The following is a 27,591-nucleotide window of genomic DNA, read 5'->3' as shown; positions in this document are numbered from 1 at the left end:
TGCTCCGCCAAAGCAACGCCAAGCCTGGCATAGCCACCCGGTGTAAATGTCCACACCCTCCGACTCAGAGATCCTCTTCACTCAACGAAGAAAACTAACAAACCAGACCAAACAGTTAAAATGCATCAAAAACAGGCCAAAAGACCTTGCAGCATTTATACTGATGGCTGATCAGATTAAATACATGGTACGAGGCCTCGTCTGACGTTACCGAAGGCCCTTACCATTTTATCAAACAGATGCAACGAGACGCCATTTGGTCTGCGCCATTACAAGAGGCCTTCACTGTTTTCCCACAGATCTTGGTTCTGATCAGCTCTGATCGTTTACTTGCTTTCCATCCAAAAAAGAGGGAAAAAATACGTTCTGTGGCTTATGTATATGCAGCCTCAATTATGTAATTTGCGCTTGTGTTCGAGTGTGTGTTCCATAACCATGGCAACAGCACAACATATCAGCAACCGCAGAGCCGCAGTGGAGCTACGGGCACTGCCAGGGCTCTGCCAAGGCCTAATCCGTGCCAGGAGTGACATGAGCGAAGGGGAAGGGAGGAGGACACACACACTCACTCACACACACTCACTCACACACACACACACACACACACACACACACACACACTGGATATCCTCCTATTCTTCTTGGCTGGAGACTCCCATGGCAATAGCAGCAGGAATCCATTCTCCACGGATACTGGGACAGCTGTGCAGATAGCGAATAAGAAGCGATCGATTCGGCCTCTCTGCATACAGCTTGAGAGAAAAACACTAAATAGTCTTTAATCCTGATCTTTAATTCCCTTCAGCCAACACCATTCAGCCAAATTCAGGCCACACAGTTCCTGCAACCAGCACAGTGATAGCAAAACAACAAAAGGTCTTTAGGATTTATTACCCAATAAAAATAAAACCTTGTATTGCTCTCTGTAAATGTCCATTCAGATAGGTACATTTAAAAATGTCCCTGAGCAGTTTATTGACAGTACTAAGAGCAACTAAATCAAGTTAATGATTTATTTGAATGAAATGATGCAAATTAAAGAGCCATCTTTATAAATAGCTAGTCATTTCAAGACCAGGAGCACCAGAATACCTCAGATGTTGCTGTTAATAATCTGCATAAAGCGAGCAGGAGGAGAAGCCATTGGGTGTAGAAGACAACGGGGGCTCGAGAGGGATGAATAAGTAAAAGGAACACAGTGTCCTGTTGCACCACTGCCATTATAGTCATCCATTAGTCCCTTTACAGCAATGAGCCTAACTTAGTACTGCCAATATCTGCTCAAGTCCAATCACAATACCTTTCTGCATTTCACATAAAATCATAATGCTGTGTGCTTTTGGTAAACAGGACAATATTGGTAGATTTCCATTTGTGAATCAGTTTTACATTGTATTTGAGGAAAAAAATGGTTATGGAACACAGTGTATTATTATTATTATTATTATTATTATTATTATTATTACTATTGTTGTTGTACAAAACCTTATGTATTCCTTATGTAAAATGTGTGGTTCTCTTTCTGTTCAAAATTTGCTACCAATGTACTAATCAGTCGACAGGTTCTACTGAGTTGCTGAGGAAAAAAAAAAAACGATCAAATGTAAATTGCTGTTCCAGTCAAAAAACTAGCAAACTGCAATGCTGACCAATCCCGTGATAACGCCACATGGGCCTAATCTGCATTAAGGCACTGGTCCGCTGCTTTGCCATTGTGCCTGTATGCAGAAGAACTAAAAAGCAGCGAATGAGTGAATAAGTGCGATGTATAGCAATATTTGTGAATTTACAAGCGAACAGTGCTGAATGTGTGTGTATGTGTTTGTGACTTTAATTCGAAAATGTCCAACAATTCTGTTTGTTCAGACCGTGGTTTCATCAGATTTTAATCCCCTGAACAGCTGTTTCAAATCATTTTCCAGGCCTGGGAAGCGAGAGAGAGAGCGAGCAGGGATGCTGGAGATTGATTTAACATTCACCTCGGCAAATGTGACTAAATGTAGTTTTCAGAGGAAGTCTATAGGAGTTGGATGACCACAGTCAAGAATATCCATTTAAGCGCAGTTTATCATGCATCGGCCAACATTTCTTCCAGGTACTGACTAAATGACTCTATAAATCATTCTGCAGTGATCAATACTGAATCACAGGCTAAACAGCAATTGCAAAATTGCAAGGTATCATAAGTAGAACCTTACAGGACACAGTAATTGTAAATTATTATTTTAATTAGACCAGTACTGTAATTTAAGTTCTTCCTTAGTGGGAATGTTTACAATGTGTCATAGCCTTAGTGATACTAATTACAGAACTTTCTTTTGAACAGGAACATTAGCAGGCTGCGCCCTTTTAAAACAACTTAAATGGCATCAGAGTTGGACAACTGTGGTCTAATAATTTCAAGCCGAGACAGCTGTAAAAGTTTGTACAAGTAATTAGCAGGCCTTTACGAGATGTTCCTGAGACTCCTGAAGCCTAATTTTATTTTTGTGGTGTAAATCTCATCTGACATGGCCATCTTCTCAGCACTTAAACACTTCACAGTAGCAAAAAAAAAAAAATTCTAACTGAGGCTCATTTTATTGGAGTAAGAAAACTGTTTAAAAAGATTTGCTTAAAATTACAGTGAAAATAATATGCACAACTGCAAGAAAACTGGAAGAAAAAACAGCAAAATAGCCAACAAGAGTTTTATATAATATTATATATTATGTATTATTTGCATTATGCAACAATTGTACTAATCCAGGTTAAAAACATGTGACCTATGTAGGCTGACCTGTTGCTTAGGTCAGTATCCTACTTATGAGCCAAATTCCTACATATACAACTATAGAAATTACACTAATTATTACAAAGACCTTAAAACACAACCTATGCAAAAAAGTCAAGCACTGATAGTGTTAATATTAATAATTATAGTATAATATTAATGGTATTAATGAAGTGAGAAATGAGAATATGACTAATTTCCTTTGCAGCCTTGTTTAAGACCAAAGCAAATGCCAAGCTATTAAACACTGGAAAGATGTGAATGCACATTTTTTTAACTTTATTTATTTATTTACTTATGTTTGAAAGAAGGATGAAGGAGCCAATAGACGTTTAATTAATGCATAACAGAAATATACCGAGCTCTCTTATTTATATATTAAGTATAATTGTATAACAGGAGATTATTTAAAAGACTTCTGCAAAATTGCTGGAAATAAACGGGAGATTAAAATGAGAAGTATGCTCTACGCTGTAGCAACAATGGATCTTTTGTATACCCTGATTGCATTTTTTTTTAAATTATTATTATTATTCAGATATCTTCCAGCACCGCAGACGGAAGTTCATCTCGCCTCTAACCACTCAAGTGCATGCATGTGAATTTTGGCATTTCCTAATCTCCATCATGCGCAGATCCCCCGCAATCCTGACCGCACTGTAGTCCAGAAAAGCTTTTATCCCGGCCCCATTATTCACTCCACTGTTTACACCCGGTCATCTCTGGCTTTATTACAGATCGGATTTTTTTTTTTTTATTGTTAAGCAAACACGCAAAACGCAAAGCCTCTGAAAGTCCACAAGCAGAGCCGCACAGTCGCGAGCGCTTCTGCAGGGGTGGGGGGGAGAAGCGTGCACACACACACACACACACACACACACATGCACACAAACACGCGCACACACACTGAAGAAAAGTTTAGTGCCACTCCAAAATTCTTTCTCGCTTAGGATGCCTTCAGAAGTGCGTGTGTGCAGCACGTGCGCGTTTGGCCGCCGCCTCTGTTATCAATTACTGTATATAATTAATGGAAAGAGCGCGCGCTCTATAATGCCTTCAGACTGCAGCATAGCCGCGTTACACTATAATGATGATGAGTAGTGCTAATGATGGACATTTATTAAATCAAGAGCCTTTACATAAAGCTGGTTTACATTACACTGAGAAAACCTCAAGGCTACTAAATGTTAAAGGAGCAAGGGGAGAAAGAAATACAAAAAAAAAAAAAAAAAAAAAATGCATGCACAGCAGTTCTCTCTACATCCTTTAGAAAAGAAAAAAAAAAGTCTTGGTCTATGCCAGGAGAAGCTGGAGGCCATTTGGTAATGTTATAATATTGTATATTTATTTTTCCAGTTTGATTTCACTCACTAATGCCGCTTCACCTGGAGCAGAGGAACTTAAGGGTTCAATGAAACATAAGCTGGTAAATATGTGGATTTCAGGCACAGGAGATAAATCTGCCCTGATCCGCTTACAGAAACAAAACCCAAGCTAGAAAAACTCCCAAAACGAAACGTGTGCTAAATGTCCAGCCTGTGCACAGTTCGTCGGAATAAACGTGCGATGGAGCAAATGTATATGACCTTAATTTTCCTCTTATTTACCTATAGACATGCACCTCTGATTAAACACTGAGACTCTGTGCAGTTACCTCTAACTGCAAGTGCACCTATTACCCGTTTCAGCTGATCGTGGCCATAAAAAAAGGAATTATTCACTGCTGAATTACACTGTTTCACTCAATTGGTATGCTAACTATTGTTATACGTTTTGGAAATAGAAAACAGACCACAGCCTGCTAACCAAATGAACTGGCAACAGAGGCATGTGAGCAAAACTGTTTTAATAAAACCACTGTAAAATCAGGAAGAAATTACACATCATATGGACACAACGGTCCGTCTTTGCAGGAATAAACCAGCATCCCTAAAAATGACCTAAATTTGTGCAGTAAATCTTCATAAAGCTGTTGTGCATGTGCCGAAATGCAGCAATTTGTCCCACATGCTGTGCAGTAAAAAAAAATGCGGCAGCTCTGATAAATGCAAGCAGAACAGTTAAATACAAGTACAACCACTTGAGTTAGGCAGGAAAAACCCAAGCACGGTGACTCTGTTATTTCAGGTCTAAACCCAGACAAAGTGTATAAAAGTGTTTAGAAAAGTTGATGAAGGAGAGCGCTCGCTTTCTGCTTGACAGAAAAGAAGACGTTACATGGAGGTATTTGGATAACTGTGGCATTTCTCAGGAAAACAGACAGTTTGTGGTCTGTCCACGTGTAAACCTCAGCCGTCTGCCCTACACACACTTGCCTCGAAAATTCACAGTCATAACTCTAAGATCATTCTGTACACTTCAAGCATACTAAAATACAAATATGGGTCTATATTTTTTTTTAAAAAAAGGGAGGGAAAGTACATCTATGCTGCATTTTTGAAGAAAAGGAAATTACATTTTGGCAGTATTTGAATGGAGAGCGGAAAGCATCGTTAATAATCTGATGTTAATCTGCTGCAATAATAAATATCTTCTAGTTTTCAGATAATTTTGTGTAATGCTACTTGAATACAAAACAATAAACTGTAATAAATTACTAGACTATGTAATAACTAATAAATAAGTTAAACAATAAGTGCAAAATGGTATTAAATGACAGGGCTGAAGAAGAAGCCCAGTCCATTGACTAGACCTGTGAGAAGAATTAAAAAATTAGTTGTTAAAAATAATATATATATATATATATATATATATATATATATATATATATATATATATATATATATATATATTCCTTAAAACATTTTGTCTATGAACAAGTGCTTATCATCAACAATAATTGCAGTGTATCTTTTATACCTTGTGCGTATGGATTCATTTCCTTTCATAGAAATCAAATGCATTAATTGTGAAAAGTAAAAATAAAACACTGTGTGTGTCTTGGGGTAAGCTCAAGAACTTGCACCGCTTCACATTTTAGCTACACACATCAAAATATTCAAAGTCATAAATAAAATAAGCAGTTAGAAAGAACTTGGCACCATATAAGAGTAATCAGAATAAAGAGCACAGTTGTTCGTGCATGGACTACATATCATATATTTGTATATGTAATAGAGATGGATCCCACATTTTTCCAGCTCAAACCATAGAATTCTTTCTTTCTGTGTACAGACGCATTTAAATTTCATCCAAAACCTGATTTAAAAATTATGACATTATGGGAATGCATGGAAGCATGTAACAGTTCATTCATTTTGTATTTGCATAAAACAATAGCTGGTCATTACAAGTCATAAACAAAACTTTTCAATCACCTGAAATGCAATGCACCATTCATTATTTTGTGTGCCAAAAAAATAAAAATAATAATAATAATAAGCTGTCAGACTTTCCCGGTTATAGAGCGACAGTGACAGTGACCTTTGGCTTGTCCAAAAAAAAAAAAAAAAATACAGCAATGAGTTAGTTATCTAAGAGACTGACAATCCAGCACATTCGATCCCAGACTGATCTGAGATCTGCTAAAGCCTTGCGTTTTGACTCATTACACACTTTCTGCTGAAGTTAAACCCCTAAAAAACGAGCTGTAACTTTAAAGCCTGGTTGTACTCTCACTCTTCCTCATCCTCTTCTCCCTCCTTTTTTTAAAAATATGAAACAGAATCGAGCGACGCGCCATTTTCTCTCCCAGGCGCGTTACAGCGAAACGCCTCCCGAAACTTATTAAAGTGTTAGAAGTGGAAAAGAAGCGAGTCAGTTGAACCGAGTCAGTGCAAAACGACACCCGAGCTCGAGCGCCATAATCACGAAGAATAACCCAGTCGCAAAAAGGTACGAAGGGGAGACACAGGAGGGGAGGGGAGAAAAATAATAAAAAAAAAAAAGATCAACAGAAAGCCAGACAGATATATATATTAAAAAAAACAACAGTGAGCATGGTGTTTACCTGTGTTAAGCAGTACGGGGAGTACATGGTTATTGCGTTAGAGAGTGAATTCGCGGAGCTTATTGCAGATGGAAGGCAGTCGGCCGCGGTCGCTGCATTGCAAGTTCGCCGCGCTGCCTCGCTCCCTCCACGCCGCACTGCTAAAAACCCCGCCTAGGCGACTCAAAGTGAAAGCTACACACACACACACACACACACACACAGGCACCATGCACACGCACACACACACACCCGCGCGCGCGCACTCACACACACACGCACACACACTAAAGTTTGGAAGAGAGGGAACTTTTTCCTCTCCCTCCCTCCCTCCTTCCCTCCCTCCTCTGACTTCCTTTCTCCTTCTCTCTCTCTCTCTCTCTCTCTCCCCCATGCTTTCCCTGAGTACACAACAGCAAACGGTTAAATCAACGTCGTGCTGGAGCTGAAGTGACTTTATAAAGATACCTTACTGCAGCTTTTGTTCAAATGCTATGAGCACGAGTTGCTAACCAACCTCACCCGAGTTCACTAATCTACCTCTAGATCAGAAGTTCTCAAGCCCTTTAACTCTAATCCCACAGACTCCTCAGTACAAAAATAATCCAACTATTCAAATAGTATGTGTACAGTCATATTCTGGGTGTTTGTTGGAGGGAATGAGGGTTTTGAGGGTTTCCTGAACGGTTTATTTCCACTCAGAACAATTTTTATTTTTTTTTTAAATTGTCATTTGAGTCAAGTTGATATTATTGCATTCTACATGTTTGAGTTATTGAGGTTTGGATTAAACTCATTCGATTCAAGTGACCAGGCAAATAGGATAATAGCTATACAAACTCTAAAATAAATACAATATCTTTGATAAGGACAGTTTGTGATTTCAGTTACTGTAACAAAAGGGGGAAAATAAATGAATAAATAAATAAAGAATAAAACGCATGGCTCAAGACTACAGCATGCCAAAAAAAAAAAAAAAAAAACAGATTGGCCTGTAGGCTAATGTACCTGGATGTTATACAATGTGTAAACTCTGCTCTTTATTTAGTTCTGTTTCCAGCCATATAGAAGGAAATGATGTCTGAGGCAATTTTCATCTTTAAGAAGATGTCAAAAATGATGTGTCAATTAATAACACACTGCTTTTGTGTCATATTGTGTTCCATTTGTGCTAAAATGAAGGAGAAAAAGAGCAAAACTGGTCATCTAGTCAAGTGTTAAATCATGCTCCAGGCATATTGTGGGCTGCCATTTAATTTCACATAGATGTATATTACTGTTTTGTTTTTTTTTTTCAGTTAGATAAGAGTCATGCAAGTACGGTAAAGTTCTTGCTACATGTGTCGAGAGTGTAAGCATTGATCTTAATAACAGAACAGTTGTAGGCCATACTGTCTTAAACCTATACACCATGTGAATTTATTTAAATATACAAAAGGATATACAAAAGGTCATTATATGATACGTATCTGTGTATAATAGCTAGTAAAATGTGAGAAAGTTGTATAATGTCTACACAAAATGTGTTGACAAGATGCATAATATGAAAAAATAGAATGCGAAGAATCCCACTTTGCAAATGAGATTTAAGAGTATGACCCTGACAGATACATACACTTGGAAGTTATAGTAGAAAAAAAAAACTGTAGTATAGGCACACTTTCATCAGACGTTGAAAGACCCAAAACATGTCAGGTGTGCACAGACATACACACCTAATAATAGTATTGTGAGTGCTTCTAAAATCCTAAACTCCTCATTGCTCCATGCAGTACACATTAACACAGGCAGTAAAATGGAAAGAAAGTGAAGTTGGGGAGGCTGCGCCTGGGTGGGGAGGCTTAGTGGGGGTGAAGTCATTGTGGGGAAGCAGAGCTGAAGTTTGGAACTGACAGCCGAGGCCTCGGGATTTATGAGGCCTGCTGCCTGCACAGCACCACCACAAGCCACTGCAGGGGAAACAACGAGCAAAGCCAGCGCTGTGTGGCCAATTACCGCACACAGCCAAAGGAGAGAGGGAACGATGGAGGGAGCAGTCGGTCAACGGCAGAAGAAAGACTGAGAGGGTGTGTGAGTGTGTTGTGTGTGTGGCATGGGTTAGGTCAAACCACATCAGCTGTAGATAGTGTACTTGATTGAAAGTCGGTATTGGTGTGCGGTCACTGGCAACAACAGTGACCATGCTTGACCCTTGAGATTGCGTACATAAGTGGCCCTAAATAGGGCATATGTTCTATTGCGGATAACCATCTCAAAGCACTGAGATGTTCTAAACACACTAGAGACCGTGGGAGAATATTATTTCTTTTGCCACTTGTAAATAACGAAGCATTTTTGTGGCAAAAGACAAAACCAGGCTAAGGGAGATTAAGGAAGGAGATTTTCCTACATTTCACCCAACACTTAGGAGCGCTCATGTAGCATCACTTCCTAAATGAGCCCGATGTTTAGCGGTCAGAGAGAATGAAACACTCGTTTACTAACACATGGCTAAACCATATGCCGGGCCTCGATTAGGAGCAGTCAGCCATCTTTCTTACGAGGCAAAAACGCACACATTGTTGTGCATTAAACTGTGATTGCTCAGCAGTTATGTGCATGCTGCAGCCAGCATCTGCAAGGTGTTACATTTACTGAATTACAGTTAATCTCTTCACCTTAACTGTTAGAATAAGTCTTGCACACTATACTAAAAAAAGCTCCTGGTGATCTGAGAACAATGGGCCAATCATTATAGGGGGTTTCAGTAAAAGGGCTTGTCATACTGATAAAAGACGTGATAAAAGTGTAATATAGTGAACAGATCAGAATAGGGAAGATTAAATTATTTTCACAAATTTTCTCAGACTGTCAGCAAACTCGTGGCTATCTCTTGATATCCAATATGGCTTTTAAATGCCCCGCCTCTTCCCATTCTTCCCACCAATCATGTTTTCCTGTTTTCCCTCCGTTTTCAGCTAGTCTCTGCACCCCGAGACATTCGATACGTTGGAGCAAGCCAGATTTTCTTTGAGAAACTTGGCAAAAGCTGCCTGCTGGAAACAAAAAGAAACAAAGAGCAGAAAACCAGCTCCCAGCTCATTAACAATCTCATTTTCAGTCATCCACAGACTCCTAGCACCATCCCTCCTTCCCTCCATCTCTTTATACCATCCTTCTATTTTTATGGCCATTTTATTTTACTCTCATTGCCGTAAATCCAAATGAGCTTGCAGGGCGGAATTTTTAAAAGCTAAGCGCTGTTTTTTTTTTTTCTCGGCTGTATGTAGTAGTTTTTAGAACCCCCTCGTCTCTCATTCCCTCCCCTCTCTCACTGTGGGCTTCTCATTTTATACAAGTGCGCTGCACATTATCGTTATAATTTTCATTCCCACGAGAGAGCAGGGCTTCGGCAGAGTTGTAAGGTTTCTTTTTTTCCCCCGAAAGTGAGTGTGGAAATAATGACGGTAATGGCTTGCAGCTGAGGAGAGCTGTGAATGACATTATGATTGTGGCGCAATTAACAAGAGTATAAAAGTGCACTGTCCGTCACTGTAATTATGGCTGACACAAATAACAAATCAATAATAACAACAATAGGGATAATAAGAACTGCAGTAACAGGGAAAATAGTAATAATGAGGCATACCCGGTAGGAATCAGACACAACAAAGCATTCCGGCATCCCAGGACCTCTGGACGGGTCTTCATTCACCAGAAACGTTTCGGTAGCCTGAAATGTAAAAAAAAAAAAAAAAAAACAAAGTCACACATCATCATTACAACACTGTCATTATAACGTATTATCTTGAATATGATTGTGGTTTTGATTCCAAAGAAATTTGAGGAAAAAAGTTCAAGTTAAGCAAAACTTAACAGCATTTTTTCTATAATTATCTTGCAGTTACCAATGAAGACACTTCCTGCATTATTTCTCTGCATTTAAACAGCCACCCTGAATAGAACCACCCATTTAACAAGACATCACACTGCAAGCGGGCTTTGTGCTCTACAGCCCAGGTGCTTGAGTTTCTGTGCATGTCTGTCTCAGTTTGTTTCGAAATAGCCCCTCAATACCACCGTGTCTGCCACACTCAGCCAGACCAGAGATCCCGACTGGTCCCGGTCCACACCTGCTGACTTTCCAGTATGTCTGTGACTTATTGGGCACCCCAGCACTCACACAGCGGGCCCTTTCTTCCTAATCGACCGTCAAGGTGGTTTGTTTTCCCTGAGTGTTGATCCCATTCATGCCAGTTCATTTGTATGCTGGGGAAGAGCCTTGCTGGGACCAAGGGCTGAATACGCTCCCCATTCCCATTTTAGCCATTAGTGGAATCATGTTAAATCACACAGAAAAGCATGGAATAAAGCCACGACCAGGATATACGGTGTGTCTGTGAGCAGCAGTGAGTCTCAGGATTTGCCCACTGAATTACACTGTTATATGATCAGTGTGTGTAGCAGGAAAGTTGTCCCACATAAGTACACAGAATTGTGTGTAAGCACACACCCATACTTATTTCATTATACAAGAAAATCTCTGACGAAACTCAGCTTTAGACTGAGGCCATAAAATCACTGAATTTAACCAATCAAATGTGCATCAAAGTTGAACATACGCATATAGAAAAGTTTAGTGCTCGGGCATAAATAGACATAGCATTAAAATAACAGACATGCACGCGCACACTCATACACACACGCACACACACACAGCACTATAATAAGTCCCAGACACTGGCTAACCAAGCTGTGGCTGCAACACAAGCTATTCATATCCACAGCAATGAGTGGTTACAGGCACTTTCCCTTTCACTCTCTCAGGCCTCTACAGAGTTATGAATGTCTAAATACGCATTCAAAGGCAAACTGATTAAACTGCACGCCGACATTATAACACTCGAGTACTTCTCATCTACACAATAGAGCATTATTCAGAAATTAGGATGTATCCATACACATACCTCATTTTCTTGAGGAAGTATTGCTTTCTTTGCTAACTCAGTCATCTCTAATAGACTGAAAAATCCAGAGGACATGGCCCAGATCAACTTCTATTAATTAATTCTGTAAGCATTTTCATGCAGTCAACAAACAAACCAGAATTCATATCACCAGCATATTGCAGTGTCACTTCTTGAAGAACAAGTTATAAATTGGAAGGATGAAAACACAATTATATATGATGCTTTCCCCTGAATGAGTATCTAAGACAATTTGAGTATATATTTATTTTTGGGTTTATAATTATTTAGCAAAAATTTATTTATTAGGTATAGCTAATAAGCATTGCTTAATGTAAAAAACCAAAATTCATGTACTCCCCTTTTTGGAATGTTGGTGCACGTGTTACAGTTTTAGTAACTCATCCGGTAATTTTGAACCTCTACAGTGATTAAGAGACTAAATCATGAATGGTTGAAATATACTGGATATTACATTAATAAAGAAGATACAGTCAAGAAAACACAATATATTGTAATAAGACATCGAAATATTCAAATATATTAAAATTATCCACATTATTTAAATTTATAGTGCAGGACTGCAGAGAAGTGTTTCAGTAGAGAAAAAAGACAGGCCTACAAAAAAGGTAAGATTGCTAGCTAGACATAAACATCCAAGAATTTGACGTAGCCCATGGCTGTCCACAAACAGATTTTGCAATGTGCATCCAAGCTCGGTAATGAAGTTTGATTTATATTAATCCAGGAGACAATGAAATGAGTTTGGGTAGCCACGAATACTGTTATTATTAGCTAGATATTTGGCTAGGCACAGCTAAGAACAGCTAGGCACAGGTAAAGTGGTGTATTGGGAGATTATGAGTACCTGTATGGCAAAACAAACAAACAAAAAATTACAGGTTTTACTTGAAAGAGTAAAATATAGGAGCGCTGGTACTTCATACCGGTGAGTACTTCCTACTGCAGACATTGTTAATAAGTAGTAAATTTTAACATGATAAATCAATATTGAGGAAACCAGAGTGCCCAAAGGAAACCCTGAAGCACAGTGAGAACATGCAAACACCACACACACAAGGTAGAGGCAGGAATTGAGCCCCCAAACCCAGAGGTGCAAGGCAAACATGCTAACCACTAAGCCACCGTGCCCCCTAATGAAGGATTTATGTAAGGTTAATGTTAAAACAGGCGAGTTTATAAAGTATATTGCTTTGTCTATTGTCTGATGCTTTGTCGATTTTAGAAGAGAAAAAAATACTCAGATATAATTATGGGTTAATTCTTCCTCACCTTGGAAGTTACTATCTTTGTTTTTATGAACTGCACATTAATAAAGCATCTCTTGTCTTTTGGGAAGTACTGCATATATTTCTTACATGAGGCAAGGTTCAGCATGTTGTGCGTTCTGAGATGCTTTTCTGCTTATCACGGTTATAAATAATAGTTATTTACTGTAGTTAACATAGCTTTTCTGTCAGTTACGTAGCCTTTCTGTCAGCTAAAATCAATCTGGCAATTCTCCTCTGACCTCTCTCATCAACAAGGCGTTTTTTGCCCACAGAACTGCGGCTCACTGGATGTTTTTTGTTTTTCACACCATTCTGTGTGAACTCTAGAGACTGTTGTGTGTGAAAATCCCAGGAGATCAGCAGTTACTGAGATACACAAACCAGCCCATCTGGCACCAACAATAATGGCACGGTCAAAATATTTTCCCATTCTGATGTTTGCCATGAACATTATCTGTAGCTCTTGCCCTGTATCTGCATGATTTTATGCATTGTGCTGCTGCTACATGATTGGCTGTTTGGATAATTGCATGAATGAGTAGGTGTTCCTAATAAAGTGGCCAGTTAACTGCCATACAACAGTTTCTCTCTCTGTCTTTCCGTCCTAGATTGCCTTCACACTTAAAAGGCGCATCATTTGTTTGAGTCTCTGCTGATTGTTTGATGTTGTTCCCTCTAGTACTGTCCTGCTTTTCCCCTTCTGTACATTTTTATGGAGGATTGTATGAATTATATATGGTAGCCTTTTTTGTTATATATAATGGCCAATCCTTACAGCCTGAGCAAAACAGCCTCTCTAAATTCACGTTATGACCACAAAGATGCATTCAAATGGCTTACAACCTAAATAAGTCTTCAAAAGGATGGAGTCTGCCCCTTGGATCTCCACATGTTGTATGTCCTAGGGATTCAAACTGGGATTTTGCAGTGAATGCTGTAATTAAAATGTATTTAAATGTTGCAGATTAGTGATTATTCTCTTACTTCAGTATACTTTCACACACATTGATTCACGTTACACTATATAGATGTGGATTACAGCGAGGCCTACTGGGCACTCAGTGAGGGCACTGAATAAATCACAAATCTGTTCATAATCTCTTTACTACATCGGGCTTGCTACACACACAACAGCCCGTGAGACTAAAATACAGCAAAATGTTCCCCTTCCTTGTGAATATTTTCTCATAACATCTTCAACTTCAACATCGCCATCATGTTGAAAACAATCAGTACCACTGTGGTCCTCTTGTGCTTTTTTGCATATTTGAAGAGGTTGACTGGGAATCCACAGGATACCTACACACCCATTAACTCTCTCTAGACTTAACAGGTAATATGGCAAATACATCAAAGGCAAAGGGAGGGGGGCGAACTTGTTTATTAAAAATGGTGGAGTTGGGGGGAGTATATGAAAGGAGAAACGCATGCTGTGTGAACATTTGCCAGGGCCACTTCAGGGAAAAAATACTGGAAAAATATGATATTTCATACCTACATCTCTGGAGGAGAGGGCAAAAGGAAAATGAGCGGAGTGGGGGATATAATAGCAAAAGAAAGGGGGAGGTGTCGGTGGGAGACTGCTTATTGTTTGTTGGCAAGGCTGTTGAAGCAGGGAATGCTGTTACAATTGCCTTCTGTATAAGCATTGTGGTCTATATTGGCAGTAATTTCCGATCATGAAGTATTATGCACAATAAAAATTGCACTGGATATCCAAAAGCTTTCACGGAACACTATGGAACACACAAGCCTGAGTCTCTGAAAGACTGACAAGGCAATTGACTGGGATGAGACTTAGTACAGTTATTGGGAGGTTATCAGGAGAAGGGCTCGCGTGTGAACAGAAATCAGTATGTTACCCGAAAAGAGTATAAAAGTCTCAAGTCAAAAAAAAGAAGAAGATGAGAAATGGCTGAAAATTGAAGCAATTCCAAAATTAAGGAGATGGTGGAGGACATTTTTTTCCCTCAAATAAGTGAATCACCAGTAGACTTAAGAATGCTGTGTAGAGAGAGAAGAGAAGGAAGATGTAAGTGCTACAAAAACTCAAGTGTTTGAAACTTAGATTTCACAAAATCCACTGTATGTGAAATTTGTTATTTACATTTACTCATTTGGCTGATGCTTTTATCGAAAACGACAAACAGTTGACAACTCACAACTGTAGACTAAAGCTTTAATCACTGAGCCACCATTTCCTAGGTTGATATACATCATGTGCATGGAAAATGTGTACATGCAAATGAGGTTAAAAAAAAAACATTTGAAAGCTGCAATTTTAAATGACACAAAAAATTACCTGTCAAAATGGTCTGGGTTTTGAGTGTGAAAGTTTTACAGAATTGAAAGGAAAATTGCTAGGATGATCACCTGAGATTTGACCCCTAGAGCTGTCCATGTGGCTTCCCACTTTCCATATTTGGTCTTTGGTTACCCCATAATGTCATGCTTTTCATGGCCCCTTAGTATCACTTTTTGAAAACGTATTCCTTCACTAATCAAGCTGCTTGTTTTCCTTCTGCCCCTTACATAGTCTTGTATATTTCTACAGCAATTCCGAGTCATATTTCCTGGTACCTATAGTATAGTATTCTGGACCCAGGCTATGATCTCTGACAATGATTCTAGGAAATGTTTGAATACAATTTTGCAAGAGGACCCACGTCACTACCCAAAGCCTTCCATGTAACAGGAGACTACGCCAAACACAGTGGATCCAATGGCATGCAACACTGGCAAATCAAGGGATATTACCCTTCAGTGACTAGTATGATGGAACTTTTGGAAGTTTGGCAACTTAGCTCCTTAGTACATCACAAGTGTTTTGAACATCCCCTTATAGATTTAGTCCCCCTTTGCTGTTATAATAACTTCCACTCTTCTGGGAAGGCTTTCCACTAGATTTTGGAGTATGCCCATTCAGCCACAAAAGTATTAATGAGGCCTGGGGCACAATCAGCATTCCAATTCATTTCAATGGTGTTCAGTGGGTTTGAGGTCAGGGCTCTGTGCAGGCTACTGGAGTTCTTCCACTCCAACTTTGGCAAACCATGTCTTCATGGAGCTCGCTTTGTGTCATGCTGTCATGTTTGTGCCCCTTAGTTCCAGTCAAGAAAAATTGTAATGATAGAGCATGCAAAGACATTCTACACAATTGTGTGCTTCCAACTTTGTGGCAACAATTTGGGGAAAACCCTCATATGGGTGCCATGCTAAGGTGTCCAGACGATCTACTAGCTGTGATTATTCATATTTAGAAAACTAGAGTCGCTGAACTATGGCCATTTTTCATACATTTACCAGCTCTGTAACAGAGTTTTTTCAAGTACATGGAAATACTTTTATGGTTCCGCATTCGGAACCCAGTCAGCCAGTTGCTGACCCCTGGGCCAGACCCATATTTTACGTTCAGGTCCAGGACCTGATGCTATACTGTGCTTTAGCCAAAGTATATCCAATATGTCACAGGTCCTCTTCATTTCCATGTGTTGCTCACAGGTCTTGCTCCTTGTGCTGTTTCAATTACAAGCTTGTGCTCAACCAGCACCGCTCACATGCCCTGCTCCTTCTCTCAGACCCTGTGTCAGTAAAAATCTGTTTCCTCCCTTTCCTCACCACATCTATTCATTCTCCAGTGTTGGTCAAAGTCTTTATCCAGAATCAGTTCCAGGCTTTTTCACTACCTCTGTCTCAAATGCAAGTTTCAGGTCCTGTCCTTGTATCAGCTGTGGACCCTACTATGGACACTGGCTCCAAACCTCCACATTTCTACAGTACAATAAACTGAAAAAATTGCCTTTCACAGATTTCAGGACACACATCTGATGTTTGCGAGCATAAATACAGTTCCATGGTATCACCTCCTCAGGATATTGTGTGAATATTCAGGTACTTCAGTACTTCATATTTGCTATTCTGGGGATTTGGTTCTGTTGATCCTATGCCTGAGAGAGAGGAAGCATAATTTGGGAATCTGTAATGAGGATTGTACATGAAGTACACTATTGCTCACTCTAAGAAAGAGGAAAGGGCAGACTAAGAGTGAAAGAGGCTGTATCTGCACTCAAAGGGTTTAACATTAGCGATTATGGAGAGTAACCCATAGTTGTCTCCAAAATCAGACAGGAAAGCATTCACGCCATAGTTTATTAGGCAATATTTGATGTGCACAAGCAGCCTACACATCAGAAAGCCTCAGTCTGGATGTTCTCAAATAACAGCATTATCAGAATGCTAAGGACTAGCTGTCATTTGAAGAAGATCTAAGCTGTGTCAAATGATGTATTCTACATTCTTAGACCATACCCTAAGTGTGTGATTATCCAGTACCTGTTCTTTTTTTTAGGGTTGTAACATCTTGAATTAACACTAATATTCTGCACCAAAAGGAAACAAATTACTGTATATACCTAATATTATTGTACCAGAACAGCCTTTAAAGGAAAAACTTAAATGTTCCAAAATGTCTGGTCTAAGCTTTTGACCTCTAATTTGCATTTACAGTCATATTCTCTGTCAGTAAATAACAGAAATTCAAACTGCCACAGCTTCTGATGGCTCCACACATTTATAAGCAGTTCTCAACCTTATCTGGATTTAAAGGTTGGCAGTAATGAAAATCGTTTTTTATTCATTAAATTGCCACCGTACTGGCTGGCATATAGACATAAGTTTGCTTTAGACTGAGATTAGGACTAATTTATTGCTCTCAGTGTTTTAGACCTGTAATGGCATTGTTGCAAACAAATGTCAAACTAGAAAACTGAGAAAACTGAAAGGTTACTAATTCAAACTGCATCATTCCTTCCCCCATATAAACATTTTAATCCAAACAGTTCTTGTTTCTCAAAGGTTGTGAATCTCAGGAAACCTTAGAGCCCTATACAGGAACTTCAATCCACCTTCACATTTCCTCACATTCGGCTGAACATTCCTTTTCAATGACACCAGGAGAAACTTTCCCTTGAATCTTGGTCACCCTAATGAATCCGATGCAAAAATCCAATGATGGAAATATACTGAGGTTCCTTCTAGGGAGTATTCCCAGGATGTATTTAATCTTTGGACCATTAATCTATGGTCAATGGCAGTCCTAAGCGATGCCTTTGCTAAGCTTCATTGCCGTGTCCAGTTTTCATCCAATGAACCTAACACCATACAAGAGGAACCATTTGGAAATCGATGCCAGGGGAAGAACTAAGAGCCTCCAACGTCTGTGAGTTTAACTCCTACACCATGCAATCATGAATGTGAAGATGATTTGTAACAAGAAGTTTATATGTTCTTTCTGCAAAAATCAGTCGAGGATCATTCTGCAAAATTGGAGGATATGGAACTCTTCCATATGGCTGCCAGTCTTGAACTGGTGTATTGGTGAAGAGCAGCACACCATCAAGTATCTCCTCACTAAAAAAACAGAGTCTCTCACTCTCTCTCTCTCCAAACATAAATATCAGTTATAATCATAGCAGTGTTTAACCAAACATCCCAAACTTTTCCTACTTGAAAAGTCAGACCATCCCCACACCAGAGGCAAAAAACATCACAAGATCCCATTATACGTAAGTCTTCCAGACTACGCAGAGGATACTGACCAATTGTCTTGTGGGACTGAAGACATATCTCAACTTGCATGAACTAACTTGCTATACCTGCATCCTGTGCACCTGTTGTCTTGGGCCCATCTGTATACCAGGAAAGATATTCTTTTGTTAGTTAAATGTAACAACGTTAATCAATAAATGAATGGAAATAAATCATAATTACATTTAACATTGCAAGTTTTTGTTGTTTCATATAAAACCTATTCTGCATAATAGGGAATACATAGGAATAAACATTTCAAATAAATGGCAATTTTATATGCTGCCATGAAATGTATGTTAATTGCATTCCTCTGTGGTTCAGCATTTAATTATTTTGAAGTTCAGTGAAAAAAATTCCACTTCCTATTATTTCAATTCATATTTCATCTGACCATGCTGTGAAGTGGGACCATTTCAACTGAAATACTCACTCATGGACTGAATGTGAACGGGGAATTTTTGCGCAACCCTGACGTTAGTATGTTATCAGAAGGGAACATTCTTTCAGTGAAAACAGAAATATCAGAAAAAAACATCTTACTTGCACTGTAGGAGGAAAAGAGTCCATTAAACAACTGACAACACTCCCAAACCCAGTACTTCAAAATGGATTAAGTTACACTGTACAGCAGAGCAACTCATTTTAAATGCAGATAGCCATTTTTATATTTCTGTAGCAACCACATAATAAAGTCAATCATAAGCAAACTGTTTTAAGATCACACACACATAGATGAGATGCAAATTAAGTGTAAGACTGTTTGATGAAGATATATTGTCATGCCAACTCTAGGTTCATTCTGACATGTATCCAGTACTACAATAGTCTAAGCTGTCTGCTTTGAACTATCAAAAGTTTATAGCTTTGACTGTTGTTTGAAGACAAGTAATTAAAGGCATCTCTGTCCCTGATTTTTTTTTTTAAATGTTAATCCCAAGTGGAGAAAAATACTGAATATACTCCCTCCCTTCCTTTAAGATTGTCCTATTTGGCCTGGTGCCATTTATAAAAGCAAGTAAACAATTAATTATCCATATTAATGTGCCGATATACTGGCCCATCTGGAGGTCCTCTGCAGCTTCAAGGTTATATTTCAAAAGTAAACACAGTCGAATGTGGGCGATGCAATCACTCCTCACAGTTCCAGACAGATCCGGAGCCAAATGACACATAGTCAGTTCAAAATCATTAGGATTTAAAGACACTGAAGCACTGGCATGTAGACTTCAGCTTTTGTTTTCAGTGATAATAAATAGTGGGAATAATTCATACGGTTCTAACAGATTGAGTTGTTAATAATGAACACAGTTCTAAAAGAAACATTTTTTTATAGGTCTTGGGTCAGCTTGGTGACCTTCAAAAGCTGGCTATCTCTTCTGATATTCCAGTATGGAGGAAGCAATTTGTTGTAGGGGTCTGAGGAAGAGTATAAATAATTCGCTGAAGTGCTCTTTTTTTGCACTGTATGCACAAATATTTGCAATAATTCCATCAGCAGAAATTAATTTAAAGTGCAGTCAACATCCTACATTTTATGGTCTTGTTGGCATCTTTACACTAGTTGAAATGAACAAGTCCGTGATTTTCATGATAACCATTTTCTCCACAATAAACAGTCTAGAGTGATTATTAGAAAGAGAAATAAAATTTCAATAATAATAATAATAATAATAATAAGCTGCAGTATATTGACATTGAGACTGCACACACGTGACATGCAGAAATGTTTGTTCTGAATAGTGGCATGTGCGTTAATATTGTTTTCATAAAAAGTCCGTAACGCACGCGGCATCGAAATACAGCGCGGGCCTTTCAACTACGGCGGCTGACATGTGACACACTCGGCACTGCAGGAGCGTTTCAAATAATGGCAGGATACAAGTGCATGTGGCAGATCAGTCCATGTGATAGAGGAAAAATAGCCTGAAACAAAAAATGTTTCACAATTCAAGTAGCCATAGTATGATATGATGACATGAGCAGGCTTGAAGAAGACTGGGATTTTATGATGTACTTAGGCTTTTATACAAGCCCCTGTTTTTAACCATCTGATCTTGGTTAAGAGATCGAACTAAACAAACAAGACCACAAATGGATCAAGTAAAATACCACAGTGTAAGCTGTTTTTCCTGGTGGTTAGACAAGTCTTCAGTGACAACTTGGGGTGCTGTGTAGTTTACTTTGTAGATAAACTTATTATTACCAAACCCCAGGCATGCCAAGCCACTGACAGCGCGCGCTTTTGAAGTGCCAGCAGCTATCCTGCACACATTCACATGACTCAGACCTGCTGTAGTCGCACATTTGCCCATAAAACCGAAGCGAGAAAGTATTTTCTTCTGAACAAAAAAATAAATCACGCTCATTGTTGCGGAAATAAACCTGATTACACAACATTAACCAAGTCAACATCATGCATAGCCTAATTTGCATTAAAGAAAATATTTTCTGGACTGTTCTACAGAGAGCTTGGGAGTGTCTTAAAGCAAGTAGAATATTATTCGAGTATCAGTGGAATTGCGCAGTGACTTCGCCTTATTTTTACAGAATGTAAGCTACTAAAATTAAAATAGCTATTATAAAGAGAACAAAGTGTTAATTTACACAGCACGTACCATTGTGGAGCGGGGAATAGTGCCAACAGTCTCAAAGACCCATTTTCCTCCTTCAGACAAAAAAAAAAAAAGTTTCCAAAAAAGTGTGGGAGAGTGAGCGCGAGCGTGAGCGCGAGCGGCTCGGGTTTGTTCGGATGATACCGGAAGCGAAAGAAGCTTTATTGCGGGACGGCCTGGGGTACACGGAACATTTTAAAACTAAAGTAGCCTTCTAGTATGATACGCGAACTCCGAGTGAAGAATGGGATTTTACGGGAATTTATCCGAGCCAGTGTGTTTTTTTTTTTTCCGGTCTCGTTCCTGTTCTCTGGCGTTTTTGTTACTTTGCCTCAAACGGTGAAAAGCGGCGAGGTAAGTCCGCGTCCGGTCAGTCAGGCGAACACCGCGCCACAACTTTCCGCTTTGAGTCGATTACAAAAAAAAAAAACCCTGTCGCTCTGTGCCAGACTTCATCCGTTATCAGCGCTCGATCTCCATCCCTTTTCGCCGGACACTTTTCTCTTCAATTCCCTTCCTCTTCCTTTTGAATTCGCCGCACGGATGGAAAGTCAGAGACGAGGAGCGCGCGAGCGCGGCGGTGACGGCGGCGGCGCAGAAATCAGGGCGCGCGACGCGCAACGCACACGCGCTTTGACTGACGCTCTGATCGCGCGCAAACAAATTCAGTGAAATAATCGGAAATAAGAAGGAGTGCAGTTGCCCCAGAAAAAAAAAAAAGAAAGAAAGAAAAATAACGTGATAGCCGGTACAACAGTGATGGCGGCCGGAGACGCACAGGAGCTGGTGAATTATTAATAACCGAGAGCGGCTTCGCAGTCTGTCGCTTTCCGCGCGTGAGCCGGTCGACAGCTGGGGGGTTTAGAGGAATTAAATACGGGCTCGGAGTGAAGCATGGAGGGCAGGGGATTACCATTCACCGGCAATGGCAAGCACAACGAGAGCGAGAGGGGGGGTGAAGAGAGAGAGAGGAGAAGAGAGAGGGGGGCAAAGAGATGTGTGTAGCGAATGCAGTGCTCGGAGTTTAGTTTATGACAAAGATATTAAAGTGTGAACTCCAGGAACTATAGAGAGGTTAATGTATATACACGTCATCACCTCGACAGATCAGCGCATATGCGTGAATAATCAACTTTTGCTCTACTAATGATATAAAAATACCATCAGTGGACCAAAAGGTGGTGATTATTATGAGTCCAGTGTCCTGTGAAGTAAAGATCTGTAAAGTTAATCCGTGCAGAACGAAAAGTATACACAGAGTTTGCACGGGTCACAGGACGCTTCCTTTCAAATGCTCAGGAAGCTGTAAGGGCTGTATGTGTGCACGACACTCTGCTGAAGGGATTTAAGCAAATAAATTCAACTAAATAAATCTTTTCTAGATTTCTTCAACATTTGAAAAAAGTGTAGGAGAGAAGCTTTGGCCAGTGCAATATGATCAGCAGATGCAGCATTTGTCTTAAGATCAGTGATGGCCAGTGAAGTGTGCATTGCATGCTGCAAGTGTGCTCCAACGCAGGAGAGCCACTAAAATAAAGATTAAAAAAATATATACATATACCAAGAAGAACACATTTTAAAATGTGTAGTCAGTATTCTAAAAATATATATATATATTACTGAATGAATTAATGAAGAGGCTACACCAATGAGCTACCTTCCATCACAGGAGACGTGCTTATTAATAAATAAATCAATATCATTTAAATTAAAACTCAACTAAATAGTTGTTCAGTGACTGTAGGAGCAATAGTTAAAAACGAATAAAGAACATTTTGAAATGTTAATGTTTTATAAATCCCCTTCACAAGCACACCTGCTTAAAATCGGCACAATTCCACATAATTAATCAGGATAATAAATGTGTGAAACCATACACTATCTAATATCCATGAAGTTATTTCCTGAACGTTTCAGTTAAACTTTATTTTGAATAATTATCTAGCTCCTTCAGGCCGCATTTTGGCCACAGGTCACTTGATTTGGAGAAAATATCTCCTTTATAATACAAAAAGCATGAAAGCCTGCAACTGTAACACACACGAACCTCACAAAATCCTCTTCATTAGAATAAACAGAATAAGTCAATAACACAACACATCAAATCATCTTTTCATAAGCACGTGAGCTTGAGGAGAAAGAATTGCACATTTTAAATGTCAAAACAATATATCATATTATATATAAGATAACACTTTATTGATCCCAAGATGAAATTAGAGAAATATTGCATACAGATAGATATATACATACAGAAACAGGCTTTATTGATAACTGGTATGTCGATTAATCATCTACCAACGAATATTTTTAATGGAAATAATAATAATTAAAGCTTTTTTTGTTTTAAATAAATAATCTGGGTGCAGATGTGTACATGAAAAGATGTAACTGCGCCTAAAATAGTTTCATTCCCAACTTTATTTGTACTACATAGTAGACTAGACCACAATCTTTACTGTACAAGAGAAAACAACAAATAGTTAAAAGAGTAACAAATGAATTCCTACAGAACTGAAGAGACCTCCTCTAAATATATATCTGTAACAAGGGGGAAGAAACTTTGTTTTTCGTTTCACGTTGTTTATATTTCATAAACAATTCAATAATAAAGAGCAAATTACGATTATATTTTCTTTTTCCATTTTCTTATTTATAATGATATGGTATTTAGATGAATATTCGGCAGTGATTTAAGCTGCTGGAAAATGTTAACCCTTTTAGAGTTAGTAATCTTTTAGAATAAGCAATATTTCATTTTATTTACCTGCATCATCAGTTTTGCTAGTTTCTATCATCTCAGTAAAAATTATATTTACAACAACTGGCTCGAGAAAAGTATTTAAAAAAAGGAGGAGGGAATCTTTCTTTAAAATATGAAGGACATTATATATATATATATATATATATATATATATATATATATATATATATATAATTTAAAATTAATTAATGCATTAGGTTTTCAAACTGTCTTTATACTTTATATCAAATAAATTACTGAATCTTTTTAGGTTGTTATCCAATTACATGTCCAATTACCTGTCTTTTTAAATAAACGATTTTCTGTTTAAACACCTCTGTTCTCCATATAACCAAATCCTTTTTGTTGTTGTCTTCCCGCCGTGCAATATTACAGGAAGAGAGAAAATTGCGACTTTGTCACTTTGCAGCCCCAATTAGACAATCCTGCACAATTAAAGAGGAATTAATTAACTCTCCAGCGGAATTAGACAATACATTGTAAAGCCAACATGAAAATCTTGCTTTGTTTCTTTATTTATTTCTTTATTTCAAAATATATATATCTTGTCTTTGGATTAATGAAGCTCATTTTGTGAAGCTGGAACCTTGGTCATTTGAGGAAAAATGTACATGACGCAGAAATTCACCTTCACACAGCTTTTGCAACGTAATAAAAAAAATTGCAAACTTGTCTGATACAGACTCAATCATTTTGATGAAATTAATAATCAAGATAATTTTCTTTATCTTGTCCTATAATAGATTGACCTATCCTTTAATAGATTTTTTTAAATAAATATTTGAATATAAGAATGAGCAATAAATTTGTGTTTCCCTTTGCTTCTTTGCTAGTATTATATTATATATATTTATTTACACACCATTTCTGGTATTCTATTCCTATAGCTATATTTTCTTTTTAATTATGGATGTGTAAAGTGTGTATTTTGTTCATTGTGGTGATAATAGTACTATGTCTTTTCTTTTTTTTTTTAATTATTGCCTATGAAAATGAGGCCAAAATAAGACCCTCTCTTAATAAAATATATACCTAGCATAGTTGATAATACCACCTGAGGGAATCACTACATGCCTAATGTTAGACTTCACCTACACTGTCCACAAAATTTGCAAGATCTAAGTAAAAGTGAGCACTGTGTATGTGTTGATGTGTCATACAAAGTGTTCAAAGCTCAGAGAGCTGAGTTGGGCTTTAGGCCAGTCCAAATTATTGATATATCACTACCTTTAAAATGACTGCTCATTCTAAGCCCAAAACTACCATACACTTCTAAGTGATGCATTTCCTTATTCACTTATCCAGACAAATATAGGAAATGTAGGAAATATTTTAGAAACAAATCAGGGCAGGGTCAGGGCAGTTGATGTATTTGCCCTTTAAAGAAAGACAGCAGTGACCTTCCGCTCAAGGACAACCTGATATGATTTACTTAACATAGCCTCACGACAAAACTTTTTGGATATTTTTGAATATTCCAAATCCAGAATTTAATTTGGAAATTTGAGTAACCTGTTGGTCCACGCTTTAGAGGACAGAGGCTGTTTCGGTTAGGGCCTATAGCCTGGGCAGAGAGGGTCTTGTTTGTGCAGTTCATGCTAAATTAGCTACGGACCTCCTGAGTTTCTTGGCTGGCGTTTCGCCTCAGCTCTGGCCATCTTTCCTCCAAACAGGCCGAGCTGAAAAGAGAAACCGGGAAAAGGGGATTCAGCTAAGCAACCACACGTCCAGGAATGCCGAGCTTGGCCAGGGTGCCTTTTCTTTTTCTAAACTCTCGATGAAACTGTGCTGTGCAAATTATTTAGCCTATATATCTGTAACTTACCTTAAAGTGTCAATAACAGGGACGAGGAGCCAGGCGACGGTTTTAAAACATGTAGCCTAGACATAATGCCTCAAAAACTACATTTTCTTATGAAATATAGTCTCTGAACATTACCAAAAGGCTCTCGTCCATGTTTTGCCTCCTTCATAGCATACACTCATGGGGAAATGGTACTAAAATGTACCATTCTTTGTCATATACACCTTTTGTACCCTTAGCATGTAGGCCATCTTTTACCTACTCATGGGGAAATGGTACTAAAATGTACCATTCTTTGTCACATACACCTTTTGTACCCTTAGCATGTAGGCTATCTTTTGAGGTGCATAATAGCGTACATTTACCTTTACTTTACTCTAAAAGGTAATTATAGTCCAATTATGTACCTTAAATCTTTTTTAAATTTACAATATATCCACATTTCCACGCGAATATTAAAGGTACAGAAGATAAAAGTACCATCCCAGTAACAAGGTACTGTGTAGTACCCTTTATTTCTGAGTGTAGCGTTTAACAAACACGAAAGTGAGCTTTTGAAAACGAAGACTAATCAAACACGGCCTATTAAGAAGTGATAGCAGTCGCCTTGTGGAATTCATCATTTCATTTGGCTAAGCTTTTCTACATTTAATATTAATACTCCTTTTTAAAGGAGCTGCTAACCAATAGTTTACAGTTTACAGCCATGTTCTGTGTATTTATTGTTTTGTTCTGTGTATTTATTGTCCTGCACTCGTCTCACACTGTTGTGTATTTGCACTTTATGTAGTCCTGCGTAGCTTACTGTTATGTGTTTCACCATGGTCCTAGAGAAACGACATTTCATTCCAATGTATACAAGCTATATGGAGGAATGACAATAAGAGCCCACTTGACTTGACTAAAGGTTACAATTTATGCTTTATAGAGGTTGGTAAGTGACAGAGGTCCTCTGTGAGTGAGTTAACACAGGTGTCTGTCTAACATGGTCAGTCAGCAAGAACTCAAAGCTTAATCTGTCAGTGCACAGCTAATGCAGAATGAGAAAGAGATTATGACCACAATGCCATAACAAAGACATTTAGCCGCGCGTCAAGTACAGCGTTCCCGCGCAGCGATGAGTTAAACAACACAAGCTGAACTCTGATTGGTCGGTTGCGACGCCGCTCTATCGGGATTGGAGCAGAGAGCAGCGCGCCCGTCTTATCAGGCTCGCGCACAGCACCGCTCCAGGAGAGCGCGTGCCGCGAGGGAACGCCTGTGAGCGCTGGGCTTATCTTCCACCAGCAAGGAGCGCTTACACGTCTGACTGTGTGTGTGTGTGTGTGTGTGTGAGCGAGAGAGAGAGAGAGAGCATAGATGCGTTACACATCTGTTTACTTTCCATGTATGCCACGAGAGTGAACTGTGTGCCTGTATATTTAATTGCTTTAGGTTTCCAGATAAACCTGATAAAACAGACAGACACATGCCAGAATTATGTCTACTGCATAGTTGTGGGTTTTTTTTATTCAAGACTGACTTGAATTTATGACTTTAAGTATTTCTACAAAATGCAAACTAGTTTGCACAAAGGTATCTTTCAAATTTGACTTCTGATAAGATGACAAGATTAAGACATTATTAAAATGTCAGAAATGCTAGGTAACCTTGTGTGTGTGTCTGTGTATGTGTGTATGTGTGAGTGGGTGAATCTGGGCATGATCCAGCCAGATCTGGAGAGGATGTGGGGCTTAAAAGGCTGGGGGAGTGGGGTTGTCCTACCCTGGAGAGACAGCGAGGTTAGGCTTGCTGTAATCTGCTTTCCTGGATCCCCATGAAAGAGAGAAGCGGACACACCAGAGACTGACCCTGTCAGTCAGATCCACCATTCCCCCATCTCC

General features: G+C 38.8%; 1 protein-coding gene across 11 annotated transcripts in view; it reads right to left on the bottom strand.

The window, feature by feature from the left end:
* The window catches only part of nfixb (nuclear factor I/Xb), a 143,615-nt gene that overhangs the window by 113,406 nt on the left and 2,618 nt on the right, over positions 1–27,591 (bottom strand). For 8 of the 11 annotated variants that reach the window (XM_026916656.3, XM_034310244.2, XM_053239050.1 and 5 more), the window contains exon 2: positions 10,330–10,413. In XM_026916656.3, the coding sequence (XP_026772457.2) occupies positions 10,330–10,413 (84 nt within the window). Of the gene's footprint in view, positions 1–6,722; positions 6,991–10,329; positions 10,414–21,143; positions 22,054–27,591 lie in introns of those variants that run through there. The other 3 variants (XM_053239049.1, XM_053239052.1, XM_053239051.1) reach the window with 3 other exon arrangements.

This window comes from Pangasianodon hypophthalmus, chromosome 13 (assembly GCF_027358585.1).
Source record: "Pangasianodon hypophthalmus isolate fPanHyp1 chromosome 13, fPanHyp1.pri, whole genome shotgun sequence".
Taxonomy (NCBI): Eukaryota; Metazoa; Chordata; class Actinopteri; order Siluriformes; family Pangasiidae; genus Pangasianodon; species Pangasianodon hypophthalmus.
Note: the sequence above shows the minus strand (reverse complement) of the source record. Positions and strands in the feature narration are given on the sequence as shown.